This window comes from Crocuta crocuta, unplaced genomic scaffold (genome assembly GCF_008692635.1).
Source record: "Crocuta crocuta isolate KB4526 unplaced genomic scaffold, BGI_CrCroc_1.0 scaffold56, whole genome shotgun sequence".
Taxonomy (NCBI): domain Eukaryota; kingdom Metazoa; phylum Chordata; class Mammalia; order Carnivora; family Hyaenidae; genus Crocuta; species Crocuta crocuta.
In genome coordinates, this window is record NW_027531334.1 from 4,174,224 (window position 1) to 4,186,821 (window position 12,598).

At 38.5% G+C, this 12,598-nt stretch overlaps 1 protein-coding gene across 5 annotated transcripts in view; it reads right to left on the bottom strand.

The window, feature by feature from the left end:
- The window catches only part of CD96 (CD96 molecule), a 100,143-nt gene that overhangs the window by 39,917 nt on the left and 47,628 nt on the right, over positions 1-12,598 (bottom strand). For all 5 annotated transcript variants that reach the window (XM_077771877.1, XM_077771875.1, XM_077771878.1 and 2 more), the window contains exon 8: positions 6,211-6,303. In XM_077771877.1, coding sequence (XP_077628003.1) covers positions 6,211-6,303 — 93 coding nt within the window. The remainder of the gene's footprint in view (positions 1-6,210; positions 6,304-12,598) is intronic.

Consider the following 12,598-nt stretch of genomic DNA (forward strand, 5'->3'; position numbering starts at 1 on the left):
TATACAGTGTATACAGTGTATTCTTGGCTTCAGGAGTAGAATCCCATGATTCATCGCTTACATACAACACCCAGTGCTCATCCCAACAAGTGCCCTCCTCAATGCCTATCACCCATTTTCCCTGCCCCCCAAACCTCCACCCCCATTAGCCTTCAATTTGTTCTCTATATTTGAGAGTCTCTTATGGTTTGCCTCCCTCTCTGTTTGTAACTTATCTTTCCTTCCCTTCCCTGAGGTCTTCTGTGAAGTTTCTCAAATTCTACATATGAGTGAAAACATATGACATCTGTCTGTCGCTGACTTATTTCGCTTAGCATAATACCCCCCAGTTCCATCCACGTTGTTGTGTATGTCAACTGACCCCATGGGAAACTCAGCTAGGAGAAATGAATTTCTGCTTTTAACTGGGAGAATGTTAGTGTCATGAGGGCATAGCTGTTTTCTCTTTTTTGTTCCCTGTTGTATTCCTAGTACCTAGAAGAGTAAGTGTTTAGTAAATATTCGGTGAATAAATTACATCACTTCCTTTCTAAAAAATATTTATTGAACTCTCAGCCTCATATCCTAAGTGATAACACGGAGAAAGCTTAGGCTGGGGCTTATGGTTCTCGCTACTACTTCTTCTCCCCTGCTTCTCTGCTACACAATCCCACCCACTGACCCAAGCTTAACTACTAATATTTTCTCAAATTGCCACAAACATCCTTGCCGATGCACAACTACTCACGTTGTTCTCTTTGTTTAGAATGTTTTCTTCAAGCTCTCAACTGAGTCAAATAAATACAATACATACTTAAAGGGGTCATCGTATTTTCTTGCTTTGGTAACCTTTCCTGACTCCATGTACCCACAGGGACGTCTCCTGACTTAAAGCCCAAGACTTGCGGGTCTGCTCCCTCCCGAGCATTTTAATTCTATAAGATGTAGCACCTTTCACCTCACTATTTTGAATTATCATTTTTTATGTGCACATATTATCTCTTTCCAAGTACACTCCAACCTTTTTGAAGGCAGAAACGAAATATCATTTCTTTTTTAAGACATCATGGAATCTATTAAATGGCATTTATATAGTGAAGGAACAGTATTCTCATTGATTCTTTTATTCATTCATTTATTCAACTAGTATTTTTGTGGGTCTACTCTTTTTTTAAAAATTTATTTCTGAGAGAGAGAGAGAGAGAGAAAGAGAGAGAGTATGAGCAGGGGAAGGTCAGAGAGAGAGGGAGATACAGAATCTGAAATAGGCTTCAGACTCTGAGCTGGCCGTCAGCACAGACCCCGATGCGGGGCTCCAACCCACATACCGTGAGATCATGACCTGAGCCAAAGTGGACGCTTAACCGACTGAGCCACCCAGGTGCCCCAATTGTGTGTGTCTACTCTTGCTAAGCATATATTCCCCATCCTCAGGAAGTGTTCAGACCAGTTGGAGACAACCTGGTATCAAATGTGGATAGAACTAGATTTAGTTCAGAAGACTTTGGTATGAATATTAACTTTGCCACTTACTAGCTGTGTTATCATGTAAGCTCTCAGCATCTTGGTGTCTTCATCTGGAAAATGGGGACAATGATGCTTGCTCTGTCTACCTCTCATAATAAAGATCAAACCACATTGCATTTTATGTGCAAGCATTTTCTACATGACAGGACATGGTGGCTTTAATCTGTCTACAAATTCTTTGATACTCTTCCCTCAAGAAGTGGAGCCTAAGTCTCTTCCTCTTGAGTATGAGCTGGACTTAGTGACTCGCTTCTAACAGATACAATAAAGCAAAATGATGCTGTGCAATAAAAAGGCAGTGTGGCTTTCGTCTTGGTTACTCTATTTCTCAAGTAGAGTACTTGTTACTTGATCTGAGGGAGGGCTGCTGCCATAATGTGAGAAACCTTATGGAGGAAAACTGTGTGGTGAGGAACTAGGGCCTTCTGACAACACGCTGAAACTTGAAAACAGAACCCTCAGCCCCAGTCAAGCCTTCAGATAACTGAAGCCCCGGCCAACCCCGCTTAACGATAATCCCATGAAAACACATGAGCCAGACCACTCAGCTTAGCTGCTCCTGGATTTCTGACCCTAAAATCATGTAAGAAAATATATGCTTTTCTATAGGAGGCTAATTTGGGGGGTAATTTGTTATGGGGCACTGGATAACTGCCTAATATGTGGAGTTCTAAAGAAATTTAAGGTATTATATTTGAATATGCTAATATTTGTTGAGTGAAGAATCACATAATCTACTACAGTTTACTGCTGAATGATGAGTTAGAAGTGGAAGAAAAAGCAGCTTCAAATAAAATTGCAAAACATTAAGAACTAGGAAAAGTCAGATGGATGTAAATTTTCTGATGGGTGATTTGCAGACATTTCTTACCCCGCCACATGCTTCATTTTCTGAGAGGTATCAACCTATGACAGTGACTGCAGGCTATATGCCAAAAGGCTCCAGGCTGAAAGAATTGTTCATTTTTACTGACTGCTTTTGTTTTATTTCCATTTCAGTTCTCATTTTGAGCTAAAATTGATAGTTTTAATTAAATAAGAAATGAGAACTGTACTTCTCCTCTACATAGAATATACATTTTTCGTATTAAAGACGGTAACTGTGGTTCCTTGTTAAACACAAAGGCCACGGTCATGGGAATTTATGATTTGTTTGCATCAATACGACCTTCTGAAAGTCACTGCTATCCCTTTGCCATAGTAACACTGACCCAGCCTGGCCTCCATTATTAATAATGCCACTGGGAGGCTGAATTCATAGTCCTCACCAGCCAACTTTGTCAAAATTAATTTGCACCAGAACAAATTTAAATTTAAAACTGTCTAACTACATCTGGTCCACAGGGTGCCCATTTATACCCAATTTCTTAAACACCCCACTGAGAACACAGTTGTAGAAGAAGACTGTCAATTTATTAACCTATTCAATAATAAATACAGAATTTAAATTTCTCACTACATATTTCTTGGCCCTAATTTTGCCAGGGCTTCAAGTGAAGGGCTTTGGAAGCTATGTTAATTCTTTAAAGCCATGAGAATAGTCCTTACTATGCTTACCTAAAATGTTATAGATAATAAAGGAACATGAATCATACAAATTTTCCAAAATGTTTCTTTATCAATCTGCTTGGTTAAAGGGCTGATATCTCATGGAAAGTAAACAGTATAGTCACCAGTTGCAGATGACATGCTACTAAATATACAAAATCCTAAAGACTCCATCAAAAAGCTACTAGAAATAATAAATGAATTCAATAAAGTTGCAGGATACAAAATCAATACCTAGAAATCAGTAGTTTTTCTAACACTAATGAAAAAGTCTCAGAAAGAGAAATTAAGAAATAATTCCATTTATAATTGCATCCAGAATCCCCCAAAGAATCAACTTAACTAAGAAGATAAAAGACCCATACTCTGAAAACCATAGAACATTGATGAAAAAAATTGAAGATGGCACAAACAAACAGAAAGGTATCCCATGCTCATTGATAGGAAGGATTAATGCTGTTAAAATGTCCATGTTACTCAAAGCAACCTACAGATTTGATGCAATCATCATCAAAATACCAACAACATTTTATGTCCACTCTACCCAAAGCAATTTACAAATTCAATGAAATCCCTAGCAAAATACCAACATCATTTTTCACAGGACTAAAGCAAATAATACTCAGATTTTCCTGCAATCACAAAATACCCTGAGTAGCCAAAACAATCTTGAGAAAGAACAAAGCTGGAAACATCACAATTCCAGATTTCAAGATATACTATAAAGCTATAGTAATCAAAGCAGTATGGTACTGGCACAAAAATAGACCTAAGGAACAGAATAGAGAACTCAGAAATAAAGCCATGCTTGTATGGACAATTAATCTATGACAAACAAGGCAAGAATATATAATGGGAAAAAAAATCTCTTTAATATGGTGCTAAGAAAACTGGACAGCTACACACAAAAGAATGAAACTGAACCACTTTCTTACATTATACACAAAAATAAATTCAAAACGGATTGAAGGCCTAAATGTGAGACCTAAAACCATAAAAAGCCTAGAAGAGAACACAGGCAGTGATTTCTCTGACACTGGCTGTAGCAACATTTTTCTAGATGTTTTCTAAGGCAAAGGAAACGAAAGCAAAAACAAACCTTGGGACTACATGAAAATAAAAAGCTTTTGCACAACAAACAAAATCATCAACAAAACAAAAAGTCAATCTACTGAATGGGAGAAGATATGTGCAAATGATATAGCCATTAAGAGGTTAATAATCAAAATATGTAAAGAGTTCATACAACTCAAACTCAAAAAACAAAAATCCAATTAAAAAATGCGCAAAAGATGTGAAGAGACATTTCTTCAAAGAAGGCATCCAGATGGACAATAGATTAATGCAAACATGCTCAACATTATTCATTATATCACTAAGGAAATGCAAATCAAAACTCTAATGAGATATTACCTTATACCTATCAGAATGGCTAAAAACAAAAACAAGAAACAACAAGCATTGGCAAGGATGTGGAGAAAAAGGAAGCCCTCATGTACTGTTAGTGGGAATGCAAACTGATGCAGCCACTGTGGAAAACAGTATGGAAACTCCTCACTAAATCAAAAATAGAACTACCCTACAGTCCAGTAATTGTACTACTGGGTATTTACCAAAAAACACAAAAACACTAATTCAAAGGGATTCATACATGTTTGTAGTCTTATTTATAATAGCCAAAGTATGGAAGCAGGCCAACTGTCCATTGATGGATGAATGGTTAAAGAAGATATAGTGTACATATATACAATGGAATATTATTCAACCATAATAAAGAATGAAATCTTGCCATTTGCAACAACATAGATGTAGCTAGAGGGTGCAATGCTAAGTAAAATAAGTCAGTCAGAGAAAGACAAATACCATATGATCTCACTCATATGAAGAAACAAAACAATGAGCAAAGGTAAAAAAGAGAGCGAGAAAAATCAAGAAACAGATTCTTGACTATAGAGAACAAACTGATGGTTACCAGAAAGGAGGTGGGTGGGGAAATAGGTAAATAAGTGATGGGGATTAAGGAACTTGTCATTATGAGCACCAGGTGATGTATGGAATGGTTGAATCACTATATTGTACATCTGAAACTAATATAACACTGTATGTTAACTAACTGGAATTAAAATAAAAGCTTAAAAAATGAAATAAAGAACGTGTACAACTCAACAGCAAAAAAACAAAAAGTCTGATTTAAAAAAATGGGCAGAGAAACTGAACAGACATTTCTTTCTGCAGAAGACATACAGAGGGCCAACAGACAGATGAAAAGATGCCCAATATCACTAACCATTAGGGAAACGCAAATCAAAACTACAAAGAGATATCACGTTACTCCTGTCAGAGTGGCAAAATAAAAAAGACAAGAAATAAAAAGTGCTGGAGAATATGTGGAGAAAAAGGAACTCTCATATACTGATGGCAAGAATGTAAATTGGTACAGCCACTGTGGAAAAATAGTATGAAGAAAAAATTAAGAATAGAAATATCACATGATCCAATAACTTTACCACTGGGTATTTACCCAAAGAAAGTGAAAATACTAATTCAAAAAGATCTATGCACCCCTATGTTTATTGCAGCATTATTTACAAGAGCCAAGATACGAAAGCAACCCAAGGGTCTATCAATAGATGAATGGATAAGGAAAATGGAATATTATGCATCCTTAAAAAAAAGAATGAGTTTGTGCTATCTTCAGGAACATGGATAGAGGGTATTATGCTACATGAAGTGAGTCAGACAGGAAAAGACAAATATCACATGATTTCACTTATGTGTGGAGTCTAAAAACAAGCACAAATAAACAAACAAGAAGAATCAAATCTATAGATACAGAGAACAAACTGATGGTTGCCAGAGGGGAAAGGAGAGTGGGGATGGACACAATGGATGAAGGGAAGGGGAAGACACAGGTTTCTAGTTATGAAAGGCGTAAGCCATGGGGATGAAAGGCATAGCATAGAGAATATAGTCAGTGGTAGTTTAACAATGTTGTATGGAGACAGACGGTGGTTATAGTTGTGGTGAGCACAACACACCTAGAAGTTAAAATACTATGTTGTACACCTGGAGCTAATGTAACATTGTGTGTCAACTATACTCAAATTTTAAAAAATAATTTTTAAAAAAAGGAAGGCCGTGTGACAACATTCTTACTTGTAGGAGATACGCTGTTGGCTGGAGAAGTTCGGGTAGCAAGGGTGGATGTGACAACATTAAGCAGAGGGTCTGTTGGAGGTTTCATGGAGCCTGAAAGGATGAAATGGATATTAATAATGACCAAAATATTATAACATAAAGATGATGTATTGACTTAATTTCCCCCACAACTTTGTCTACTCATCCAACAATTCATTAATGAAGGCCTATTACATGCAACGCTATGGGATGTAGCGGTGAATGACAAAGGCATTGGGCTGTGTTCAAGGACCATAGGCCTAGATAATAGGCAGGTGGCCAGGCATTGTGCAGGGTGCCACAGGGATGCAAACAAAGGGTACCAACCGAGATTGGGAGGTCAGGGGAAGCTTCCTGGAGGAAATAACATTTAACCAAGACCTGGTAAAATAATTAAAACAGCTAGTATCTTGAACTGTTTGAAAAGTAATCATACCGTTTACAAATCCACAAGCCTGCAAAATATTATTGGCAAGAGAAACAATGATGAAATGCTCCAACTGCAAGATTGATGGCATTATTATTGCTTTTTCTAAAATGCTTATTTTTGTCACAAAATTTTTATTTGGCTATAAATTTTCTTGACGTGTGTGGGGGCAGGTAGGGATGAAAGAGAGCCTATAATACATTGTTTTATCATACTATACACTTTATGCCAATTCCTTAAGCTTCTATTATTGAATGGTAAAATAGTCCTATTAGCAGTAGAAACCAATTCACAAATGCCAGAAGGATCTATTAACTTTAGGAATGTCTGGGTTAAATACGGTTCAATGATTTTAAGGGTAGGGGATTTTGTGATTTTCTAGATATAATGATATTTGGTGTAATGTGTCAATTATCTGGATACTTAATTATAAATTATACTATTGGTTCTATTCTGTAATTTATTTTAAGGGAAAAGTGTATATAAGTTATGGCACCTGACAGCACATAGAGTGTTGGAAAGAATGTGTTTTTGTAATCAAGATGTATCTCTGTTTTATTTTTAATGTTGGCAGTGTGGTTATTGCTGTTGGCTGTACGTGATATTCACAGTTGGATCTGACCTGTTATCTTATCATATAAATGATCCCTTGCTATTAATCTCTGAGAAGGTAGGTGCAGCGTAGGGAGAAAGTCACATGGAGAGGATACAAATAGTCTGGTACCATCTAAAACATACTTGAACACTTCAGCACGACATACACATCTGATCATTATTTTCCTCACCCCTTTACAATCCCACTTCATTTCCTGATGCTGCCTATCATCTTCTACATCTCAAATCATACCCTCAATCCAACAGGTGATATTTCAACCTGATCTCCGTGGACTCTTTCTTTTTGTATATGCTGTTTCCTCACACTTTCTCACCACAAGTTCTAAAACTTGAAGGACTCTAGGGATCCTTGTGATGTGCTCATAGCCCTCAATGTTTACCCTAGCAAAAGCCTCATTGCTCTACATCGTCAGTATACCCCTCAAAGAAGTGATTGAGAAATCTCTGTATTTCTGATTCCTGGCAAATGCAGGTGGATGAATGAATGCATATAGATTCCTTCTTAATACTGAAAGAGAGAAGACCAACTTTAAGTACATATCTGACTGCGGACACATAATAACCATCATCTTCCAAAGTAGTAGCCTTAATAAGATAGAGAATGGACCTGGAAAAACAATGCCCAGGTGTTTTTCTCTGTAGACTGATTAGAACAGAAGTTGGCAAACTATGGCCCACAAGTCAAATCCCAACCACTGCCTATGTTAGTAAATAAAGTTTTATTGGAATACAGTCATGTCCATTTGTTTATGTAATGTCTACTATGACTGCTTTTGTACTACAATGGTAGAGCTGAGTAGTTGTGATAGAGACCATATGGTCCACAAAGCATAAAATATTTACTACCGGGCAGATAAAAACAGGAAGTCTGTTGACTCCTGGAAAAGAAGATGTTGATAGGTTATGCTCAATCCTGGATTTCTACCATAGGAAGCTTTTTTTTTTTTCATTTATTGAACATTTCTATGTTAAGATGTTATTCTGCCCTATTTCAACACCACATGTCTTTATAATCTGAGAGGTTCTTGATACACACAACCTTGTGGGGTATTAGGGAGTTGTGACTGCAAGATCTGTATTTTGAAATGAACTCTTTGCTCTTTAACAAAAATGATGCAGTTTTCGAGATGAAATGTGCAGCCAAAAAAAGAGGAAAAAAAGAAAAGAAAAAAGAAAAAGTCCTTCTGGTTTCAGACTGTCTTGTAAAGTAGAAACTTCTCCTTGGTCAAAATAAGACACGGGGGGGCGCCTGGGTGGCTTAGTCGGTTAAGCGTCCGACTTTCGCTTAGGTCATGATCTCGCAGTTTGTGGGTTCGAGCCCCGCGTCGGGCTCTGTGCTGACTGCCAGCTCAGAGCCTGGAGCCTGTTTCCGAGTCTGTGACTCCCTCTCTCTGTGACCCTCCCCTGCTCATGCTGTCTCTCTCTCTCTCTCTCCTAGAAATAAATAAAACATTAAAAAAAAAAAATAAGACACAGGGGGTGTAGAAAGGAGTGGCTAAAACTTAACAACAACAACAACAACAACAACAACAATAACCACTCTATTTCCCAAAACTCAAATGTAGAATTTGACAGAAAGATGTCAAGCAGTTTTCAGACCACTGCATTTGCCATCGTGTTGTAAGGGGTTAAGCTGCTGGCCTATAGCAACTCCATCCCTTCCTGAGTGTGTCCTATCTGCAGCAGGCCTAGTAGGGTGTCCGGGACCCCCTCATAGGCAGTAGTGACAAGGTGCCTGTCCCCCAGGGCAGCTGGTCAGTTCCAGGGCTTCCTCAGAGTTCGAATCAGCCCTTAGCCAGTCCACCTAGAAATGTACTGGACTCCAGGCCTTGCTAGGTCTTGGCTTCTCAAAATGTGGTCCATGGCATCTCTTAGGAGCTTGCTAGAAATGTAGAATCTCAGGCCCTCCCCCTCCATCTCCACTTAATGCATCAGAATATGCTTTCGAACAAGATCCTTGGGTAATTTGTACGTAGATTAAAGTCTTTAACTGGGGCGTCTGGGTGGCTCAGTGAGTGGAGTATCCTTCAGCTCAGGTCATGATTTCACGGTTCATGAGTTCAAGCCCCGCATCAGGCTTGCTGTTATCAGCATAGAGTCTGCTCCAGATCCTCTGTCACCCTCTCTCTATCCCTCACCTGCTCACTCTCTGTCTCTCTCTCAAAAATAAAATAAAAAGTCCTTAACTGATACTCTTAGGATCCCTAGGAGCAGCCAGGGTATGAGAAAAATCATGAAGTAAAAAGTATTTGTCTGGCATATTTCGCCTCAACATTCAGTGGTTCTCTTGCCCCACTACTGAGACATCCCTTTTGAATCCTCTCTCCACATGCAAAAAATACACATGCACACTCAAACACACTCACATGACTCATCAACCCTTAAGTCTCTTTTGGGTCCCAGATGGAAATCCATGTCGTGGTGAATGACAGCTGATGACAGGGAGGACTTTACCCACCCCAGAGGGCATTTGCACTCAACTTTTGTTTTAAAATAAAACAAAGCATCCCCTCCACCTCAAAACAAAATGAAACAAAACAAAGCAACTCATTGTATATACCAAAAAGTTGACCCTGCAAGTGCTACAACTTTAAATATTCTAATTAGCTAGGCCAGCAATGAAGCTACCCCCACCTCTCCTACTAACCTAGTAGTATTTAAACTTTAGCAAATGTGATTGGTTAACCTTCCACTGTATACCTATAGATTTTGGGTTCCTTCCTAGAAAGAAGAGAGCACTCCTGCCCTTCACAAAACATGAAGCAGGGATGCCTGGGTGGCTCATTCAATTGAGTGTCCAACTCAGTTTTGGCTCAGGTCAAGATCCCAGGGTTGTGGGATCGAGGCCTGTGTTTTGCTCTAAGCTGAGCACAGAGTCTGGTTAAGACTCTCTCTCTCTCTCCCTCTGCCCCTCTCCCACTTGCTCGCTCTCTCTTTATAAAATAAAAATATATGTATATTAAAAAAAATAAAAAATAAAAGGAAACAGGAAGCAGATGCCCTCACACAACTCCCAGCACTGAAATAGTCTTAGCTGGCTACCACAAAGGCTGCACCTAGTCAAGAAATGTTACAGACCACTGTACCCCCTTACTGACACTCAACCCCTTTAAAAAAAACCCTTTAAAAAAAACTGGGAGACTGGAACAGGCAGAAACCACAGAGTCAGCCTTTGCACCAGAGCCCATCTTCTCCCCAGGTGGCCAGCTTCCTGAATAAAGCTCATATTCCTTTCCAATCAAATCTGCTCTCTTGAGTATTGATTGGCCTTTTGAGTGAGGGGCAGCTGAACTTGGGGCTCGGTAGCAGCAGGGTAAAGTATTTTGGAAAGAACTTAAAAAATTATTTACTGTTTAGTCACAGGAATCTGTAGGCTCTCGTGCTCAAATAGCTGCCTGAAGAGCCACTGACCACCCTACACCGACTCCTTTCCCTTTCTGAAATTTACTGGAATAAAAATCACCGAGCATTTGAACTCACTGGGAGACTGGGAGGTAGTGGGGAAGGGAGCATCTCAGAGAGCTGTTTGCTTGCAAGCTTCCAACTGTTCTCTGGGAACAAAGGGGAGCAAAAAAGTCCCCTCCTCTTACTAAATCTCCTTTCTGCTCTGCAATATTCTCAGGATTCCTCTACTTTAGATTTTTCTTCTAGATTTTCATCTCAATATCTGTCAACAGTAATGGCCTGATAAAGCAGTAACTCCTGCACAAGGCATCAGAAGTTTTCTTCGGAGTTCATAAAGTTCCCAACAGTATTACCACAAGCAGAAAGTGTTGGGGATCAAGTGTTTAAGAACTTATGACAAGTAAGGAAGTATGATCCAGGGATGACATTGCTTTAGAGAGTTTCTACTGCATCTTCTAAATCATTCTTAAAGATATATGCTGGACTATGACCAGAATGTAAGCTATAATTTGGGGAAACTGAACTTTCAAGATTTATTGTCTTTAATGTTTGATCATAAAGGATAAGAATTCACTTGACAATTTAAAACTAACCATCTGCTCAGAGCCTAAAATTATACTACATCAAGGGCTGTCCTATAAAATTGGAATTACAGTGTGCTTTGGGGATCAGCATCAGTGTTCTCCCTTATTATCTCAAAATTATTCATTATTTTCTTATCTTAAAACCAAGCACAGTTCAAGAGAATGAGAAGCCACAGACTTGGAGGTAAACATCTGCAAAAGACTCATCTGGTAAAGGACTATTATTCAAAATATATAAAGAACCCTTAAAACTCAACAGTAAGAAAACAACCCACCTGATTAAAAAATTGGGCCGAAGACTTTAATAGAAACTTCACCAAAGAAGACATATAGAGGGCGAATAAGCATAGGAAAAGATGCTTCACATAATATGTTGTCGGAGAAATGCAAATTGAAACAACGAGATACCACTATACACCTATTAGAATGGCCAAAATCCATAACACTGACAATATGAAATGGTGGTGAGGCTGTGGAGCAACAGGACCTCTCATTCACTGCTGGTGGGAATGTAAAATGGTACAGCGCCTTTGGAAGACAGTTTGGTGTCTTCTCACAAAACTAGACATACTCTTATCTACAATCCAGCAATTAATTGTACTCCTTGGTATTCACTCAAAGGAATTGAAAACTCTTGCCCACACAAAAACCTACGCATGGATGTTCAAAGCAGCGTTAGTCCTAATTTCCCAAACTAAAACATTTTTCATTATGAGTGGATACATAAACTACGGTACATGCATAAAATGGAATATTATTCAGTACTAAGAAAAGATAAGCTATCAAGCCATGAGACAACATGGAGGCACCCTAAATGCATATTATGAAATGAAAGAAGCCAATCTTAAAAGGCAACATATTGTGTGATTCCAACTAAATGACATTCTGAAAAGAGAAAATTGTAAAGGCTAAAAATAATCAGTGGTTTCCAGGGGTAGGGGATGTCCATCCTTCTAATGGCATTCTTTTAACAGCAAAGGATGAATGGTAGAGCACAAAGGATTTTTAGTGCTGTGAAAATTCGCGCCTTTTGAAACAATAATGATAGGTACATGTCATTATACATCTATCCAAACCCATAGGATGTACAACACCAAGTGTGAATCCTAAGGTACATTATGGACCTTGGGTGATTATGATGTGTCAGGATAGGTTTGTAACAAATGAACCATATTCTGGTGAGTGATACTGATAATGAGGGCGGCTATGCTTGTGTGTGGGAGGGCATACAGGAAGTCTCCATGCGTTCCTCTTAATTTTGCTGAAAACCTAAAACGGCTCTAAAAAATAAAATTTTTTCATCAAGAAAAGCTCAATTTTAACATCAGAAAATATT